Below are 19,399 nucleotides of genomic sequence, written 5' to 3'. Positions count from 1 at the left end.
GTATCAAATACATTTGCTTCCAATCGTTCTCGTACATTTATGAAGAGTGGAGAGGTCTATGCTACATCAGCCATTCCCGTCTCCTCGCCAAAGGCGCTTCCGTTTAAAACCACATAACCATGCGTTCGTTTCTCCGCGAAGCAGAATTCATCATGTATCTCCCAGCCACAGCGCTAAACGCCCGCCGAATCCCGCGAAGGGTGGTATGGTATGATGGAACAAAGTCGAGAGGTAAGAGGTGAAAAGGACCACCCTCGCCGAGCCGTGGGAGGGCTCGTACGAGGGCGGGAGAGAGTATAGATACATGAAGCGCGTTAGAGCGCTGCGTTTAAAAGTACAGCGGGGCGTGTAGCGCTTTTTGGAGGAGGTATGCCAAAAACAAAAAAAACGCTGGAAAGCAATAGTAAAACATTCAACAATCAAGAGGTATCACAGCCGTCAGTCAGGGAGGATTTAAGGCTTCTTCTCGCCCTCACCCTCGCCCTGCTGCTGCTGACCCTCCTGCTGCTGCTGGCCCTCCTGGGGCTGCTGCTCGGCCTTGGCCTTGTGCATCTTGTCGAAGAGGCTCAAGCTGGCCTGCTGGAGCTCGTCGGTCTTGGTCTTCATCTCCTCGGCGGAGATCTCGCTCTCGCCAGACTGGCTCTTGGCGATGAACTCGCGGATGGAGGTGATCTTCTCGCGGATGGACTCGGCCTCTGACTTGTCAAGACGGTCCTCGAACTCCTTGAGGGCCTTCTCGGTGTCGTTGGCGACAGAGTCGGCACGGTTGGCGGCCTCAATGGCGGCCTTGCGCTCCTTGTCCTGGCCGGCGTACTTCTCGGCGTCGTTAACCATGCCCTGGATCTCCTCCTCGCTCAGACCGGAGCCGGAAGCGATGGTGATGGACTGGTCCTTGTTGGTGGACTTGTCCTTGGCACCGATGTGGATGATCGAGTCGGCGTCAATGTCGAAGGTGACCTCGATCTGGGGGACACCACGGTGCGCAGGGGGAATGCCGACGAGCTGGAAGTTGCCGAGGAGCTTGTTGTCACGGACGAGCTCACGCTCACCCTGGTAGACCTTGATCTCGACAGCGGACTGGAAGTCGGCGGCGGTGGAGAAGGTCTGGGACTTCTTGGTGGGGATAGTGGTGTTGCGGTTGATCAGACGGGTGAAGACACCACCAAGGGTCTCAATACCGAGGGACAGAGGGGTGACGTCGAGAAGGAGGAGGTCAGTGACCTGGCCAGAGAGGACACCACCCTGGATGGCGGCACCGATGGCGACAGCCTCGTCAGGGTTGACGGACTTGGCGGGGTCACGGCCGAAGATGCTCTTGACGGTCTCGGTGACCTTGGGCATACGGGTCATACCACCGACGAGGATGACATCCTGGATGTCCTTGGCCTGGAGGTTGGCGTCCTTGAGGGCCTTGCGGACGGGCTCGATGGACTTGCTGACAAGGGGCTCAACGAGACCCTCGAGCTGGGCACGGGTCATCTTGGTGTTGATGTGCTTGGGGCCAGAGGCGTCGGCGGTGATGAAAGGCAGGTTGATGTCGGTCTGGAGGGAAGAGGACAGCTCGATCTTGGCCTTCTCGGCGGCCTCACGGATACGCTGGATGGCCATGCGGTCACCAGAGAGGTCGATGCCCTGCTCCTTCTTGAACTGCTGGACCAGGTGGCGGACGAGAGTGATGTCAAAGTCTTCGCCACCGAGATGGGTGTCGCCGTTGGTGGACTTGACCTCGAAGACACCGGAGGAAATCTCGAGGATGGAGATATCGAAAGTACCACCACCAAGATCGTAGACAGCGACAACACGGTCGTCCTTCTCAAGACCGTAGGCAAGGGCGGCGGCGGTAGGCTCGTTGATCACACGCATGACGTTAAGACCGGAGATCTGACCGGCGTCCTTGGTGGCCTGTCTCTGCTGGTCGTTGAAGTAGGCGGGGACAGTGACAACGGCGTTCTTCAGGGGCTTGCCAACGAAGGCCTCAGCGGTCTCCTTCATCTTGCCGAGGACGAAACCACCGATCTGCGAAGGAGAGTACTTCTGGCCCTGGGCCTCGAGCCATGCGTCGCCGTTAGTGTGCTGGACGATCTTGTAGGGGACCTGCTGGATGTCGCGCTGGACCTCAGCATCGGAGAACTTGCGACCGATGAGACGCTTGGTGGCGAAGAGGGTGTTCTCAGGGTTGACGACGGCCTGGCGCTTGGCGGCAATACCGACCAGACGCTCGCCCTCCTTGGTGAAACCAACGACCGAAGGGGTAGTGCGGGCACCTATTATCAAGTCAACATCCATCCATCGCATCTTCTTGTAGCGCGCTATTTCGTACCTTCCGAGTTCTCAATAATTCTGGGGTTCATGCCCTCCATCAGCGCGACAGCGGAGTTGGTGGTACCCAAGTCAATACCGATGACCGGGCCCTTCACCTTCTCCTCGCTGTCGATCTTCTCGGCATATGTTCTCCTGAATGATGAGTTCAGGGGAGCTCTGTATGCGGAGGAACGAAGAGAAGAGGTGGCGCGCGGGACGGCCTGATGGATGCGTTAGCGAGTGGTCGCGAGAGCAGTCTCGTGCCGATGATGCGACTTACATTGCGCATAAACCTGGAGGACAGCATCTTGAAGGCTGTGCTGTGTGAAAAGAATACAAATACAGTGACAGGCGCACAATAAATGAAATGGGTATCGGGGTGCGCGAGGTGATGGATTAAGGGTGGTAGAAGGGTGTGATGGATGATGGAGAGGATGGACTGCGCCAGGAGAAAAGTCTGGCTGGAGAGCTCACATTCGTGCACGGGCCAGGCTTTGGTTTATGACTTCGAGAGCCTTCGCCGCAGATCGGAGACCTCGGGAGTGGCGCCAGCTTGAGCCGAGCGTCCAATTTATCGATCATTTGATGCGACAATCGATTCATGTCATTAATGTTGTGAGTTCAGTGATTGTTCCTGTCATGACAGAGTTTTGATGTTACTTGTCTGTCAAGAATCAAGCTCACATTGCTTGCCAGCCACGCCAGTCTCATCATCATTTTGTCTTGAAGGGCGACAAGAACTGCTTCGCCACAACGCTATCCCCATTCACCCGATTTGAGGCATATGTACAGCATATCATATACCTTTCCTGATCAGACCGATTCGTGTGTACAACATCTCGAAGAACTCGATCGTGTGAAACAGCTTGGTTTATGTGTTTCCTGCTCGCCCGGGCGTGTCGTATCTCAGGCACCGCCAATAATGGGTCGTCTCAGAGTTTAGAGCTGTTCGGTCAAGCTGAATGTAACCTATATGCTCTGAGATTTCCCAGTTCGACATTGCCATCCTTTTGAATACTATTCGCGCCGTTCGTGCTAAGGCAGGCGATGGGCAGCTGGCCTTGAATGCGCGGACTTCGTTGAAATTGCGCGGGTGATACCACATCATATCTAGCAACCAATTTCGCCCACCATCGATAATCGCATCAGTCAGATTTTGTATGGCCACGTATGATACTCCCGATGCCTGCATCTGCAAAAAACGAGTATCATCGTTGATATATGCTAGTCGCGCCGTTGTTCAGATCGCACTTGATCGTTTCGTGCTCTTCGATAGGGTCAGGAGGGTTAGGGTTAGGGCTATTTCAAATATGGATGAAACGTGATAATACAGAGCGAATTTCCAAGCTTTTGGGTCGCAAGATCTGACTATGAGCCTGCTACTCCATGAGTGAAATACTCAGCGGTTGCTTCGCATCCATCATGTTACGTTTGCCACCAGAGTGCAAGCCTAATGCGATGAAGCTACATGCCTGTGACGCTCGTGTTTGTAACTACCTAACTGCCATCAAACGTGATCATTGATAACAATCGACTGGAGTTAGATGAAGGGATAGGCAGATCACATTGCCACATCTTGTCAGTGTTCTATCAGATGACATGCTTCATTTTCCGGCACAGCCTCATTGTCCTCGCGCCTTTTGAGACGCCTGGCCCATCCACGGCTACAGCCGCCGCCAAACCGTGGAGAGCTTGGATCTCGTGACGTTGAAGGCTGGGGACTCCAGATAGCCGCCTGTTCAAGTGCCGGGCAACAGACGCCACACGTTCTCCTGCACAACATCTTCAAGTACGTACAGCAAGATGAAGCTCCTCACTATCGCCTCTGCCCTCCTGGCCACCGCCTCCGCGGGCTCGCTGTTCGGCGGCTCCGAGGTCGCTCTCGACACCGAGCTCTCCGTCCCCGGCGACAACCCTCTGCAGCACTGCGCCGACCCTAAGGGCGACATCCTGACTATCAAGACCGTCGACCTCACCCCGAACCCGCCCGCGGCGTGAGTACACCCTGCCCTGCGACAAGCACAAGCGCATCCACTGACCAGACCATCCAGCGGCCAAGGCCTCAGCATCACCGCCAAGGGCGACCTCGCGCAGGACGTCGAGGATGGCGCCAAAGTGCACCTCCAAGTCAAGTACGGCCTGATCACGATCATCAAGCAGACCGCGGACCTCTGCAACACGGTCAAGGAGGTCGACCTCGAGTGCCCGATCAAGAAGGGCGACATGACTCTGACGAAGGAAGTCGAGCTGCCGAAGCAGATCCCGCCCGGAAAGTACACCGTGCTGGCTGACGTCCTGACCAAGGACGAGAAGAAGATCACCTGCCTGACTGCGACCGTCGAGTTCTCGCGGTCCGGCGCGGTCAATGTGATCAAGAACTACAAGCAGGACATCTAGACGCTCGCTCGCGAGGGCTGCGACAAGAAGACCAATGTTTTCTCTTCTAGCATGATATGAAGCGTTTAGTCATGAGCATTTATGTTGCACGAGAGATAGGTTTTGTGGAACGCGAGGGCTGTGGAAGAACAGAAAATGTTGCTCGCGGCGTAATACTTCGTTGTCCATACTAGTCACTCGGCGTGTCTGGGTATCCTGTCTATACTGCCAACCGAATCTCCTCAATTCCGATGTCTTCTCTCAGTATACGTGCTTCTGTCCCTCGCTCTGGCAGGACAGCTTGGTCTTCAGGTCGCTTCTGTATCTTGCTCGCTGTAATCGCAGCCCGACTGATCATTCCACACCGCTTTACTCGCCGAACAGCTTCCTCACTCTCTTCATGACACTGTCCTTCTCCGGGTCGTATGGGTGATCCTTCGAGGGGATCTCGAGCAAGCTGGGAAATGCCTCGTTGTACTGGTCCACGCGAGGCCTGATGCGCTCGGCAATCTACGCAGGATGTTAGCCATGTGTGTTCATTTCCCCTCCATACATATGCACCTCATTGCAGCGAGGTGCCGAGTACGTACGTGCTGGTTGATCAGAACAATGGCGATGTCCTTCCTCTCCTTGGTGAACTGATCGAAAGCCTCCTCGATAGCTGCGTCCTCGGTCTTGCTGTCCACGACCAGGTAGTTCTTTTGCGAGTCCGGGGGCTCGGTGACATGCTAGGTTGTGTTAGTGATATCCCACCCATCCTATCCTTCCAACATAATATCCACTCACACCAACGCCCGCCAGCAGGATGCCCGTCACAGAGTCCTACAGCCCGTTAGCTAGAGCACGCCGAGTCGCAAACAGTGGCATGCGAACCTCATCGCCAATCACTGCCAGGAACTGGCGGTCCTTGTATGCAGCTTGAGGCAACGCCATAATGCTTGATGTGTGCAAGGTGCGGTGCGTCTCTTGTTCTCGGTGTTCCTGACGCCTGACGTATGGCCGCTGCTGTGTGGTCGCAGCTCCAGCAAGCCAGACCGGCGATCGGCTTCGGGAGCGGGCGCTGGCCGACACGAGACGGGCGAACAAATTGCACTTTTTGGCTGGAGAGAGACCGCAATATTTCTTCTCGCTAACATGATCTTGCTCTCGAGTCTCTGGCATTGAGTCCAGGGCGTTTGACTTTCTTCTTTTTAATGTCTTGATTGATCATGTTCGGGTGAACGACCGTGCAAGGTCGAGAGCCTTGTGTCCAAGTCTCCGCGGCCATCAACGATTTTCCCAAATGGCATGATTGCCACGGCTTGTCCTTTACCTTTGGTACATACAGTATTGCTCATCCCATTGAGACGCTTCAGCGACAATTCTTACTTTCTAGCGGGACTAGCCCACCACAGGTGCCATCGCGTGAGCACGCCGGCGAAGAATGGATAGTCTTCTTCCCTTCCTGGGCGAACCAGTTGAAGATGCATCTGAAGGTATGATCAAATGCCTATCAACCAGACCATCCAGACATACTGACAAGTACCCTAGAAACCTTCGAGCTTTTTGCTCAACCTCCAAACTCGGGTGATCTCGGAATGCTAGACCCAAAGGCCGCATCTGTCGACGTGACCATCAAAGGACGAGACTTCACACTTACCCAATCTCCGGGCCTACTTCAGTCGAACCGTGAGGGAGGGACCACCGGAGCGGCGGTCTGGGCTACGTCGGTCCGGTTTGCCCAATGGCTTTCTTCGCCTGACAATGTGCTCTACAAGCACGGCGTCCTCGGCGCATCTACCACCGTCCTAGAACTCGGTTCTGGAATCTCGGGGCTTGTTGGATGTGTGCTTGCGCCTCAAGTCCAACGCGTTGTCTTGACCGACCAACAGTACACGCTCAAGCTTCTCCAAGAAAACGTGCTCGCCAACATGCCCGCGACCAACGCGAAAGGGAAGAAGCAACCCAAGCGAAGCAACGCCAAAGACGGAGGCGCAAGTGTCGCCGTCGAGCCACTGGATTGGGAAACGGATGCAATCGCCCCATTTCTCAACGCCAACGCACTGGCACATGGTGTCGATGTCGTGTTGGCCTGCGATTGCATCTACAACTACGCCCTCATCGAGCCTTTCACGCAGGCTTGTGCCGACATTTGCCGAGCACGCCAGCAGCATTGCGACCTTGATGGGGGACTTCAGCCCACCGTATGCGTTGTCGCCCAACACTTGCGTCAGCCGGACGTTTTCGAAGAGTGGGCTGAGGTGTTCACTCGCAAATTCCGCACTTGGAGAGTCCCGTCCGGCCTGCTCGGCGATGCTCTCGGTGAGGGCAGCGGCTTTTGTGTGCACGTTGCGGTCCTCAAGTGATCTTCTACGGCCCGAGCTGGACGCGCTCCCGAGAACATCTCCTCGATCAGAGAGGTACGTACAGGATCGTCTTGCTTATACTGCTGCACCCCGCTCTCCTTTGCATGATGATATTCATTGAAACGTTGTTGAAATCCTACCATTCGTGAAGGAATAATCAAAGGCCTGTCTGACCGCATTAGCGAGAGCTGCTCCCATTCGCTTCCAACCGCAAATGACAACAGCATGAGAGCCCGAAGCTAACGCTGCTATCGATCTAGGGCCACGAACATTGACTCTTTGTAATATGGCTTGATCACTCATAGTAGACGGCCGTATCAGCCAGCCTTGCCGACGCCGTTTGATCACGTTGCCTCATCACGATCTGACAAACTAGCACGGGGTGCTGCAGCACGACCGACTAGTTCAGACCTGTCGTCCCGCCGAGAAGTCGGCCGCGTGCAAAAGGAACGCGGCCGCCGAAGCGGCTGCACAGTGCTACCCTGTGCCGCCAATGGCCCTCACGCGAGCATCTCATTGCTGGGCAAACGAGCAAATAAAGTTGAAACGACCTACGAGTTGAAGCCACAGCTGTCTTCTAGTGGAGGCGGAGTGCTTCGTCGCACATCCGCGCTGCATCGCCTTCCTCACATGTATTAATTGCGTGTTTTGCGCTGTCGGGTGGCTGGCTCCAACAGTGGATTGCGGGCGCCTCTCATGACTACGCACGTGTGGAGGCGGGTTGAGGACGTCAGTAGTGACGACGTCCAGACAGGTCGAGTTTGCCGGCGGAGGGTGCGACCCTGGCAACCGACGCTCGACTCCGTCGACGTGCAGCTGGGAACCCACTCGTGACTTGCATTGGCTTTCGCTCGGTGCGAACATGGCGCGAACAGCTGTTGTGTGGGGCCCTCTTCCTTGCCCGTGATGTGCAAACTCATGTGTAGGAGATCACTGTACACTGCGGACTCCACGGTGGACGCCTCGCGACTGACTCAAAAAGGACGCTATATCGATCGTGGGAACGCATGTGCTGGCAGAGGCGGTGTTATATGCTCACGGACGCCTCGCGCTCACATAATGCCAGGCGTGGGCTCCCGACGAGTCGCTTCCTTCCGGGGCTGCAGGCTCCCTGCACATCGGGTGGTGTCGTGTCACACCAACAGTGGGTGAACCGCGGCGATAGCGCAGCTACGCACGACTGCGGAGATGCCCAACACGGCGGCGCAGGCAGACGGCTTGTAGACCACGTTAGCGGCGCAGTCCGGTATGGAGCGAATTGTGCGCCAGAGGAGGCGTTGCAGGGCGCTCGCAGGAACGGGCTGCTTTAGATAGAAGACGCAGTCGTAAGCCCTGGCTGACGGCCTCCGCCTGGGCCTTGCGCTGTGCAACTCGCCATACATACAGAGCTGATCACCTGCGTCCCAACCTCACTCTCCCCCTCGCTCCGTCCGGCGTAGCGCACGCACAGTACAGTACTTGTCAGCGGCCGTGTTCGCCGTCCTTGTCATAATGCCAACCCTGCGCCAGTTCGCACCCGCCTGTCGTGCTCCGTCGTCCTGAGTGAAGCCTGAGGACGCCTGCAAGCCTGAGCCTACACGCCCCTCATCGCGCACGTCATTGGCCGGCCGCGGCCTCACACCACACCGCCGCAAGCGCCAAACAGCCTCGTCCAGCCCGCGTTGAGACCGCGCGCCCGACTACCGGAGGCACGCTACACGCGCGCTACCTAAGCTATCCCTCCACCACCCACCGTGACCACCAGCACGATCGCCCAGATCACGTGGCCGACCACGCCTCGAACCGCACTCCTCCTGCACATACCAAAATATCAACAACCCGCAACCCAGCCGCCCAGCGTGCCCGCGCACTCGCAGCTCTCACTTCACACCGGGCGCGCACCGCTTATGGATCCCCGCATCTCTCGTGAAACAGGCCAGCCCCACGTACCACCCTAACACCACCCGGACCCAAGCACAACATCCCAGCCCGGCGCATCCCTGGGAATCCCCCCTTACGAGGCAACCCCCCTCCGCCCGCCAGCGAAGGCCTATAACACCCCCCTCGCGGTACCGTTGTACACCGCGGGCCCCAACCCGCAGCGTGAGTGGCCGACGCCGCGCTGCTCCGTCGCGGCCATGCCCCAGCTCCCATTCGCCAGACACGCCCAGCAGCTGGAAGCCTCGGACGAGATGGTCGGCGTCGAGCCCGGGCCTGCGTGCGCAGGCGGGCTGGCGCCGGCGCAGCAGAAGCTGCCGCGGCGGCGCTCGATCCTCGACCGCTGGCGGAAAGGGTGGAGGAAGCACGCCGAGCTGCCGGACGTCGTCGCGGTGCGCACGCGCGAGACGCCCGACGCCGTCCCGCCGCTGCTGCGCCGCCGCTCGAGCAATCCTGAGCTGCGGCCGAAGGGGTCGAAGAGGGCGATTGCGAGTTTGCCGAGGCAGCAGACGCTGAAGAGGAGCGAGAGCGAGAAGAGGGGGAAGCTGGAGGAGGTGCCGTCGAGCGAGGTTGAGAAGAGGAGGGGTTGGAGCGCGAGTGCGTTCAGGCGGACGAAGTCGCCGAAGCCGGGCGATGCGCCGGAGGGCAACGCGGCGCATGGAGCGAATGGCGATTATGGAGCGATCGATGGACAGATATCGCGAAATGACAGCGCGCGGGGAACGACGGCCGCCCCTAGCAGTAAGCCTTCGAACGAATCATTGGACGCTAGGATCAAGACGACGACGACTGAACACGACGACACCGATAACGAGCATAACGACGAAGACGACGACGAGAATATCGATCCGGAGGCATTGCAAGAAGAGTACAGCCGTCGATGGATTCTGAACCTAAGCATGTCGTTCCGCGACAAGTCGCAACGAGAGAAATTCTTCGTCACGTACGCAGAAACACCTACGAAATGGCGACGACTTACGATATCACTAGACTATCGAACAGCACCGGAGGGATCGCTTGAAGCGGACCTCAGAGATCTGCGATATCAGCGGGACAAGAGTTTCCGCATTTTTGAGGCGATCAGAGAAAGCCTTGACGACATCCAATACTACGATACCGTGACCAATCTCAAATTAGAGACCACGGAACACGACTGCCAGCTGCATATCCACGTGCGAGAAGATGCCAACGAGATCGTTGAGTACCCATCAGCATCTCTCATGGAGCATGTTGATTGCCGACGCTTTCGTGAAAGCGATGTTGAATTCGACTCGCATATTTCGGGATTCGTCTACAAAGTGCGTGTTGGGAATCAAATACTGATCAAGAAGGAGATTCCAGGCCCTGACACCGTGGATGAATTTCTCTACGAAGTCAACGCATTGGATGCTCTGTACGGAACGAACAGTGTCGTCCAACTTCAGGGTCTGATTACGGACGAGGACGGCTCCCTCGTCAAGGGATTACTGATTTCCTACGCTGCCCGCGGCGCGCTAGTTGATATGCTCTATGACTTTCCAAACGCTCTGCCATGGCAAATGCGTCTCAAGTGGGCCTACCAAATCGTGGAAGGTTTGTCAGATATTCACGAAGCAGGTTTCGTGCAGGGTGACTTTACTCTATCAAACATTGTCATCGACAGCGACGACAATGCACAGATCATTGACATCAACCGCCGCGGCTGTCCAGTCGGGTGGGAACCGCCCGAGCTGAGCAAGCTTATCGATTCTGGACAGCGTATTGCCATGCACATTAGCGTGAAAACGGATCTCTACCAGCTTGGCATGGTTCTTTGGGCACTGGCAGCGGAATGCGATGAGCCTGAGCACGCACGCCCACTTACTCCGTTGCCGTCTGTCGTTCCTAGCTTTTACCAGCGCATAGTAAATTCTTGCCTCGAGGAACGTCCTCAAAAGAGAATGTCGGCGCACAGACTTCTGGACCTGTTCCCTCCTGACGCCGGCAGCCCTACCAGCGCGCGAAGCGTCGGATTCGCCTCTAAACCGTCCGTTTTCAACAGCGACGTCCAGGCCTCCGACCACAGTCTCTCCACAGCCCACCGCTCGGACAAGGAATACATCGACCCCGCCATGGCCGTCACCCTAGACGAAGTCCAGCGCCGCCGCGAAAGAGTCGACTCCGCCAAAGCCGGCTTCAAAGACCAAGTCACCTACCTCGACCCCGACTCCACGCCCGCCAGCACCAGCTACCATATCGAAAGCAGCGGCAGCTGGATCGTCCCGCGGAGCAGAGGCCGCAGCCCGGTCTCGAGCCGCCGCAGGCGCTCCTCTCCTTACGGCCGCACAGCCACCAGTGTCACCAGCCTCTCCCTCTCCCCTGACCGCCACTCCGGCCGCTACAGCGCGAAAGTCTACTGCGACGACACCGAGGATGACGCTTCGTACCCGACGCAGCTCGACGACCGCGACCTCGCGCCGCCTCCCAGGTCCGACAGCCGCTCGACGGGCCGCCAGCTCTCGCCCGCTGGCGAGAAACGAGTCGCGCGGCCTCGTTCGTCGTACTTTGGCCCGCCGATGCACCAGGACTCGGGCTTTGACGAACAGATTTTGGGGGACTTGCAAGCGCGTAAGGACGATGATGACGAGGACGAGTCTTCTTCGGATGAGGAGGACACGGCTTCAGAAAGCGAGACGACTTCCGAGGCGGAGTCGCCGCAGCTGAGGCCCAAGACTGCTCGTGTTATGCCGTCTCATGGGGCGCTTGCAGCGGCTGCTAAGGCTTTTGCGAGGTGAGATTGGGCGGGCTTTGGTTTGGCCTGGTCTGTGGACGCTGGTGGCATTAGTGAGCTGCCACCGTCACGCAGATCTCGCAGCTTATGATGCGGTGATTTCAAGCGAACCGTCAAGCACTGCACAATGGCAAACGTTGTGCTGGCGTGAGAGACACCTCTGTAGCACGTTCGCACAAGGTTGGCGATGTCAAGCCCTGACACACGCAGCAAGGCGTAGGGGCATCACTCCCACCCACAACACGTACCACTCATCCACGAGATGACGATTGTAACGATATGACGATGTTTCATGGACTCCTAAGAGAAGGGCGGCACCTTCGAGGCGTTGCGCTCCTATTTATATAGATTGAAGACGGCGGGCGGGCGCCAGGGGAACGGCGGGTTTTAGCTTACCGGAGACATACCTAGGTGTTGCTTTTCGGTAGTCTCCAATCGAAGGATTTCGAATGAGCTCGGCGTGCCAGTCTTGACCTGTGATACCGATGATTCCATACCAACCTCGATCGACTTCTCAGACTACCGCTCAGACACTACCTCCCCTCTCACCTCCCTGCCTCCACACCCCCCACCCCCATAATCCCCGCAACCTCCCGATCAATCAACGGCCCCCTGTACACCTCCTTGGCCCTCACAAAGTACCACACCGCGCTCAGAATCATCACCCCGCCGGTGACCACCACGCTGTAATTCATCGACGCCGCCGTCACGGGCGTCGAAGGCGGCCACACGCTGAAGAAAATCACAAACACCATGTAGCAGCACGCGTAGGCGTTGTTCGCGATACCCAGCCAGTGCGGGAGGTGGAAGGGGCCCCAGATCAGGCGCGCGTGGGCGACGCCGGAGGCGCTGGAGACGGGCTTGGGCTTCGGGGCGCTGCTGCTAGCGGCCGGGTCCTCGGTTTCTTCATCGAGGCCTTCGGCCGCGGTGAGGGCGTCGAGGTCCGTGCCGCGCGGCAGGATGGTGCCGTTCACGCGGTGGTGGAGCAGAAAGGCGGCGGGGATGAGGTAGGAGCCGTAGAAGCCTGTGATGGTGAGGGAGATGACGTCGTTGAAGGCGGTCTCGGAGCCGATGTAGATGAGCGTGAGGAGCGCGGCGATGCTGGTCACGGCCAGGACGGCAGTGACGGGGACGCGGGAGCGCGTGCTGACGCGCGAGAGGAGGCGGGAGGCGGGCAGGCCGTTGTCGCGCGCGAAGGACCAGGTCATTCGCGAGGCGGTCGTGGTGATGCCGATTGCGCAGGACCAGGTTAGGGTGAGCACGACGGCGGCCATGACGGTTGCGCCGGCGATGGAGCCGACGCTGTTGAAGAAGATCTGGATGAAGGGGAAGGCGGTTTCGGTGTTGAGGACGGAGTCGACGTCGCCGAGGCAGTAGAGGATTGTGACCATCATGACGAAGCCGACGCTGCCATTGATGCACATTGCGCCGATGATGGCGCGGGGAATGTTGACGGCGGCGTTGGAGACTTCTTCTGCGAGGTGGACGCTGGCGTCTGCGCCGACGAAGGTGGCGACGTTTCCGAGGAAGCCCACGCAGTAGGATAGGCCTTGGGTTGGCCAGCCGCCTTCGTTAAGGGAGGTGAGCCAGACGCTGGCGTGGGAACCAATTTCGGGCGTCATGACCCAGAGAGTGGCGACAATCGCAATGAATCCGGAGATGTGAAAGACCAGGATGAAGGCTTCGAACCGGGGAAGCCAGGCAGGTATGACCACGTTGACGAAGATGCATCCGGTGATGACCGCCCAGGTCAGGAGTGTACCGTGCCATCTTTGGATGTCGTAATCAGGGTAGTCTAGAGCCACGATGCCTTGGATCATAGTGCCGGCGAACAGAGTCTCGGTTGCAACTGTGGCGACCCAGGCCAGTGTAGTGAGCCAGCCGATAACGTAGCTGCTGACTGTCTTCCATCTCGGCGGAGCCAACATGTACCTTGAGGAGGATCAACGTGGGGTCCGAAGGACACGAGCTGATCATTGAATACTTACACCCAATAGTACTGCCCACCAGCAATGGGCGCCATGCTCGCCAGCTCGGAGATTACGGTATAGACAGACAGAGTAGAAGCCCAAGAAATGATAAAGCCGTACACTGCACCTGCTGGGCCACCATTCTCGAAGGACTGGCTGAAGAGTGCAAGCACGGTCTCCCACGTAATCAGTTCACAGACGGCGAAACCGAACAGCGTGAACAATGAGAATCGGCGCTTGAGGACTTGCTTCTTGCCGAGCATTGCCAGCATGGCATCGTCCGCCGTGGAGGTGATCTCATGGTCGGCCATTGTGTCTTAATTGGGTAGCGGGCGTATCAAAAACTGGCGTTTCTTGAGTGTGTCGGCGAGGCAGTATCCTTGGAATCTTTCGTTCAGAAGACGGACGCTGTATGTGCTTATCTGATAGATTTGAGAAGGAGGCAGAAGAACGACGGGACGAATTCCATGTGGCTGGTGTTACTGTAACAGATCCTGACGCAGTCGCCTTTGAGCGGATAAGACAGCGCTGTCTCTCACGACGAGACGACAGTGGGTTGTGAGAGGGAAGGCGCAGTGGTGAAGAGGCGAGAGCACACGACTTTTGAAGCTCAACCAGAAGACGATTGACTTGTTAGCGCAGCCAAATATCCCATCAGCCGCTAGCGCGATGCACAAAAGCACCTTCAAGCGAGTCCCTTGAATCTTTGATCAACAGGCATTGGTTGACCGAGGTGTTTGCCCCGGCATTTGTCGGGAGAGTGGAGAAGACCTGCGTGGGTGGCCGAATAGAATTCCACTTCTGAAATGGCCGTTCTGCAGCTGCGATCTTCACGACAAGGTTGCCATTTCCAGAAGTCCGTAATTACTCAAGCGTTTGCACATGCTAGAGGTGCGTTGCCAATAAGAGAAGGAATGGGAGAACCAAAAAAAAACGAAGGGATATTGGAGACATGTTGTCTCACCCTAGAGCCGAGGTTCCCGCTCAAGCCTCCCAAGCTCTCAAGCGAGATCCAAGCTTTCCGAGCTTAAATGCCTGGCATTGGGAGTGCGGCCACTCCGCTCAGGCCAATTGATATCGGTTGGTGTTTGATTGATTCATTAGGAGGTTTCCAAATTCATACTATATGGCTCGACTGCTTTGTATAATGAGGGTCTGACATCGCTGAAGGTAATTGTACGTCATTAACGCTGCACGATATCTTTCATAGAGCATCGTCGCAATCTCAAGGTCATCAAGCCCTCAAGGCTCATTCATCTCCTCAATGACTTTCTCCAAGTTCTTGACGTCGTGTGCGAACCTTCCCAAAAACAGCCCGTCAACCCCGTCCTTCAACTTCTGAAACGTACCCGGCCCAGCCGAACCACCATACAAGATCCTCGTCCTCCCTTTCCTCTCCGCGAACAGACCCCTCAAATTCTGCGTGACGGCAACCACATGGTCCGCCCCCGCCGGCTCGCTCGCCCCAATAGCCCAAACCGGCTCGTACGCGAACACCACCTCCGCGTCATCCGGCACTCTCGACAGCGCCGCCTTGACCTGCGGCACGCACTCTTTGACCGCCAGCCCGACGGCCTCCGACGCCACGCTGCCCTTCGTCTTCTCGCCAATGCACACCAGCGGCACCATGCCGTTGCGCACAACGGCCTCCGCTTTCCGCGCGACGTCCTCGTCGCTCTCGCCGAACAGCCGCCGGCGCTCCGCGTGCCCGATCTCGACGAGCTGCACGCCCGCCTGGCTGAGCGTCAGCGGGCTGACTTCGCCCGTGTAGGCGCCTTTGTCTTCGCTGAAGCTGTCTTGCGCGCCGAGCTGGATGGTGGTGGAGGACAGGAAGGACTTGGCGTGCTGCAGCGAGACGAAGTCGGGGATCACGAAGAGGTCGAGGTTTGCAGCGGTGGCGGCGCTGGAGAGCGAGGCGACGGACTTGATGTAGGCGGCCGTGCTGGGCAGGTCGAAGTACATTTTGAGGCTGGTGCCGACGATGCGCTTCTCGCGCTGGGCGGGGATGGGGGCCATGATCGAGTATCTGGTGCTTTTGATTGCGATGTGTGTTGGGGGGAGAGGATGAAGAAGGAGAGAGGTGGCACTTGTGACACTTACTGACTGCTTATGCTTATGTGTGGTGAACCAAGACGCATGCGTGTCCGCTCGGCATGAGGTGGGAAGAGAGGGCCGGGTTACTCGTTCGGGGTGACAGGCAGCAGGCGCAGGCACACAGATCTCGCGGCCTCAGGGACGGCGGGCGGGCGGCTTCACACTGCAGATCTGTGTCATGGCTATTGGTCAAGCGGACCGCAGCCCTCGCGCGGGGCTCGCCCATGTGGGGTTGGTTGAGAGAGAAAGTTGCCTCTGAGCCTCTCCGTCTTCGGTGCTGCTGGGCCACACGTCTCGCTTGCCCAGAGTGTTTGTACTTTTTGCCTGCACATCGTCCAGAGATGGCCTACTGATCCTCCCATCCGCACCGCACTATAATGTCCTTGTACAACGAACAGGAGCTCGCAGACCACAAGCGCTACTCGCATCTCTAAACGTATCCCACGTCCACCCCACACCACCGTACTATACCATTGGGCCACGCATCACCATTTTGCTCAGCACGCTAGCCCAGCAAACAGAGCAATTTAACTACACTAGGTACGTCCCGCTTGGTCGTCTGTTCTGCAGCCTCAATGCTTGCCTAGCATGCCGGCAGGACCCGCAGACAATCCAAACTGACCTCGTCTCCGCAGACTGGACCACCACACCTCTTTCCCATCCACCTTCCGACTACTCGACCAACACCCACACAATCGCAGCGATGCACATCTCCAAGAAGCTGGAGGCGTCTCGCGCCAACAACACCCCCACCTACTCCTTCGAGTTCTTCCCGCCCAAGACCGCCCAGGGCGTCCAGAACCTCTATGACCGCATGGACCGCATGCACAGCTTCGGCCCTACCTTCATCGATGTCACATGGGGCGCCGGCGGCCGCCTATCCCATCTCACATGTGAGATGGTCAGGGTGGCCCAGACGACCTACGGCCTGGAGACCTGCATGCACCTTACGTGCACGGACATGGCGCGCAGCAAGATCGATGACGCTCTCAAGGAGGCCTACAACGCTGGATGCACGAACATTCTGGCGCTGAGGGGAGACCCGCCGCGAGAGAAGGAGCAGTGGGTGCAGGCCGAGGGCGGCTTTAGGTACGCCAGGGATCTGGTCAAGTACATCAAGGCGCAGTACGGCGACCACTTCGACATCGGTGTCGCTGGGTACCCGGAGGGCTGCGACGATGAGACTGGTGCGGACGAGCACATCCCTTACCTCAAGGAGAAGATCGATGCGGGTGGCAGCTTCATCATCACGCAGATGTGCTACGACGCTGACATCTTCATCGACTGGGTGAAGAAGTGCCGTGAAGCTGGCATTCCCGAGAGCGTGGTCATCATCCCTGGTATCATGCCGATCCACACACATGCATCCTTCCTCCGCCGCGCGAACTGGACCAAGTGCCACGTCCCTCCCCACTGGCACGAGAAGCTTGAGCCGATCAAGAACGACGACGTGGCGGTCCGCGAAGTCGGTAAGGACCTCATTGCGGAGTTCTGCCGTAAGATCCTGGACAGCGGAGTCACCCTTCACTTGCACTTCTACACCATGAACCTCGCTGCCGCCACCCGCATGGTGCTTGAGGAGCTTGCCGTGACACCACCTTCAGACACCCACCACCCAGATATCAAGCCGCTGCCCTGGAGACAATCCCTCGGTCTCAACCGCCGCGACGAGAACGTCCGCCCCATCTTCTGGCGCAACCGCAACAGGAGCTACGTCGCTCGCACCCAGGACTGGGACGAGTTCCCCAACGGACGCTGGGGTGACTCCAGATCTCCTGCGTTCGGTGAGCTTGACGCTTACGGTGTTGGCTTGAAGGGTACGAATGAGCAGAACCGCAAGACCTGGGGCGAGCCCAAGACGCTTCGTGATATTGCGGAGCTTTTCGTCGGCTACATGAGCGGAAAGGTGGAGTCCCTGCCTTGGTCTGAGACCCCCATCAGCAGCGAGGCCAATGTGCTCACGAGCAACCTTGTCGATCTGAACAGCCGTGGTCTGTTGACCATCAACTCGCAGCCTGCGGTCGACGGCGTCAAGTCTTCTCACCCTGACTACGGTTGGGGCCCGAAGAACGGCTACGTGTACCAGAAAGCTTACCTCGAAGTTCTTGTCAGCCCTGAGCTCATTGACACCGTCATTTCTCGCATGAACAAGGATGAGGACATCACTTACTATGCTGTCAACAACACCGGCGAGCTGCGCACCAACGCTCCTACCGACGGCGGCCCTAATGCTGTCACCTGGGGTGTCTTCCCCGGCAAGGAGATCGTCCAGCCCACGATCGTGGAGACGGTCAGTTTCCTGGCATGGCGTGACGAGTTCTATCACCTCGGTTCTCAGTGGTCTAAGTGCTACGACGAGGGCACTCCCAGCAGGCAGCTCATCAAGGAGATCACGGAGAGCTGGTACCTGGTCAACATTGTGCACAACGACTTCCGCAACAAGACCGGTATCTTCCCGCTGTTCGACGGCTTGCGCGTCTCTACGCTTGAGAACCAGCCCGCTGCCGTCAATGGTAAGAGCGAGACGCAGCTGAACGGCGGCTCTGTCCTGGATGCTGCTGGCCCCAAGCCTGAGCTTGATGGTGCGCCTGACCTCAACAACGCCGTCAACGGTGCGAGCGACGCTGCTGCGACAACCGCTACGAACGGCGACCTCAAGAATTGAGCTCTGAAATAAACTTACCCATTGGCCACCTGAGCTTCAAGAGAAGGACGACACGCATTCCCTTCCCCATCAAGGGCACACCAACCGACCCTTTCAATCCCAAGCATTCGACAACAATTACCAAAAGCACAAAAAGCAAAGCGAGGCGTTCTTACTAATTTCCTTACCCAAAACCACTTCAACTGTTTCTCGAGGCCGTACAAAATTTTAATGGCGAGGCACCATTTTATTCCTTCAACAAGGAGTGCCACTTCAACACGCCACGGCCCGAGCTATATCCAAAAGAAGGCGGAAAAAAAGCAAAAAGCACGACAAAGGCGTTCCTGATCTTTTGATACGACGGATGACGGATGACTGTTCACTGATTGCGCGCGATAAAGATACCCCCATTCAACCGGGATAACATTACGGAGGATGTTCTGTTTTTTGCTTTTTATTAGGCGGGAGTTTTTGAATTTAGATAATTTTGTGTTAGCATTGAGGGAGGACTGGAGGATTGTATTGATCTTTGCCTTCCCTCTGCCATTTTGGAGTCTTGAGAGCTTGCACTCCTCTTCGTGAGGTGATAACACGATAGTGAGACGGCGAATCCAGCGACAGGCGTGGAGAGCCGGTGCCTCGCCGCGACGCCGCGACGGTTGCTTGCAGGCTGCATGTTGCGTGCTGCCGGTTGAAGAGCGTCTGGTCTGTGCCGCGGATCGTGCGCGTCGTCCTGTATGTGCTTGCAGGGGAGCATGAGCACGAGCACGAGTACATTGGCGACGATATCGAACTCCGTTCACATCAGTAGTGAGGAAGCACAGGCGTCGACCGTTGGCGCTACGGCCTCTAGTGCGGATGGAGCCAGCCACTCTCTCCAGCCTCTCCCGCCAACGTTTGCGCCCAACGGCTCGGACCTTGCTCCTACTAGTAGTACTTTGCGTGGACAGCCCTATGACGGTCGTGGAATTGTAATATAGGCGTGTTAAGAGAGAAAATATGT

General features: G+C 57.5%; 8 protein-coding genes across 8 annotated transcripts; 4 read left to right on the top strand and 4 right to left on the bottom strand.

The window, feature by feature from the left end:
- Positions 1-12: 12 nt before the first annotated feature.
- WHR41_08660 (Iron-sulfur cluster biogenesis chaperone, mitochondrial) lies at positions 13-2,608 on the bottom strand (the record flags this gene model as incomplete). The annotated part of the gene is made up of 3 exons (XM_069377264.1): positions 13-2,264; positions 2,321-2,522; positions 2,582-2,608. 3 exons carry the CDS (start codon positions 2,606-2,608, stop codon positions 454-456), a joined length of 2,040 nt encoding a protein of 679 aa, XP_069225951.1. The 3' UTR covers positions 13-453.
- Positions 2,609-4,048: 1,440 nt separating this feature from the next.
- On the top strand, positions 4,049-4,923 carry WHR41_08659 (uncharacterized protein). Its single transcript, XM_069377263.1, has 2 exons — positions 4,049-4,295; positions 4,353-4,923. Exons 1-2 carry the CDS (start codon positions 4,105-4,107, stop codon positions 4,696-4,698), a joined length of 537 nt encoding a protein of 178 aa, XP_069225941.1. The 5' UTR covers positions 4,049-4,104; the 3' UTR covers positions 4,699-4,923.
- On the bottom strand, positions 4,835-5,955 carry WHR41_08658 (uncharacterized protein). Its single transcript, XM_069377262.1, has 4 exons — positions 5,551-5,955; positions 5,464-5,499; positions 5,268-5,405; positions 4,835-5,187 (listed from the first exon to the last, which is right to left on the bottom strand). Exons 1-4 carry the CDS (start codon positions 5,836-5,838, stop codon positions 5,047-5,049), a joined length of 603 nt encoding a protein of 200 aa, XP_069225942.1. The 5' UTR covers positions 5,839-5,955; the 3' UTR covers positions 4,835-5,046.
- On the top strand, positions 5,793-8,421 carry WHR41_08657 (uncharacterized protein). Its single transcript, XM_069377261.1, has 3 exons — positions 5,793-6,152; positions 6,208-7,076; positions 7,283-8,421. Exons 1-2 carry the CDS (start codon positions 6,101-6,103, stop codon positions 7,020-7,022), a joined length of 867 nt encoding a protein of 288 aa, XP_069225933.1. The 5' UTR covers positions 5,793-6,100; the 3' UTR covers positions 7,023-7,076; positions 7,283-8,421.
- Positions 8,422-9,139: 718 nt separating this feature from the next.
- WHR41_08656 (uncharacterized protein) lies at positions 9,140-11,692 on the top strand (the record flags this gene model as incomplete). The annotated part of the gene is made up of 1 exon (XM_069377260.1): positions 9,140-11,692. One exon carries the CDS (start codon positions 9,140-9,142, stop codon positions 11,690-11,692), a length of 2,553 nt encoding a protein of 850 aa, XP_069225934.1.
- Positions 11,693-12,233: 541 nt separating this feature from the next.
- WHR41_08655 (uncharacterized protein) lies at positions 12,234-14,550 on the bottom strand (the record flags this gene model as incomplete). Its single annotated transcript, XM_069377259.1, has 2 exons — positions 13,677-14,550; positions 12,234-13,620 (listed from the first exon to the last, which is right to left on the bottom strand). The coding sequence occupies exons 1-2, from the start codon at positions 13,967-13,969 to the stop codon at positions 12,234-12,236; spliced, it is 1,680 nt and encodes a 559-aa protein (XP_069225935.1). The 5' UTR covers positions 13,970-14,550.
- A 350-nt stretch (positions 14,551-14,900) lies between these two features.
- WHR41_08654 (uncharacterized protein) lies at positions 14,901-15,674 on the bottom strand (the record flags this gene model as incomplete). The annotated part of the gene is made up of 1 exon (XM_069377258.1): positions 14,901-15,674. One exon carries the CDS (start codon positions 15,672-15,674, stop codon positions 14,901-14,903), a length of 774 nt encoding a protein of 257 aa, XP_069225936.1.
- A 781-nt stretch (positions 15,675-16,455) lies between these two features.
- WHR41_08653 (uncharacterized protein) lies at positions 16,456-18,417 on the top strand (the record flags this gene model as incomplete). Its single annotated transcript, XM_069377257.1, has 1 exon — positions 16,456-18,417. The coding sequence occupies one exon, from the start codon at positions 16,456-16,458 to the stop codon at positions 18,415-18,417; it is 1,962 nt and encodes a 653-aa protein (XP_069225937.1).
- Positions 18,418-19,399: the final 982 nt, after the last annotated feature.

The sequence above is a fragment of the Cladosporium halotolerans genome, assembly GCF_011745625.1.
Source record: "Cladosporium halotolerans strain TM138-S3 chromosome Unknown Sca43, whole genome shotgun sequence".
NCBI classification, from domain to species: Eukaryota; Fungi; Ascomycota; class Dothideomycetes; order Cladosporiales; family Cladosporiaceae; genus Cladosporium; species Cladosporium halotolerans.
This window is presented reverse-complemented; position numbering and strand designations above follow the sequence as displayed.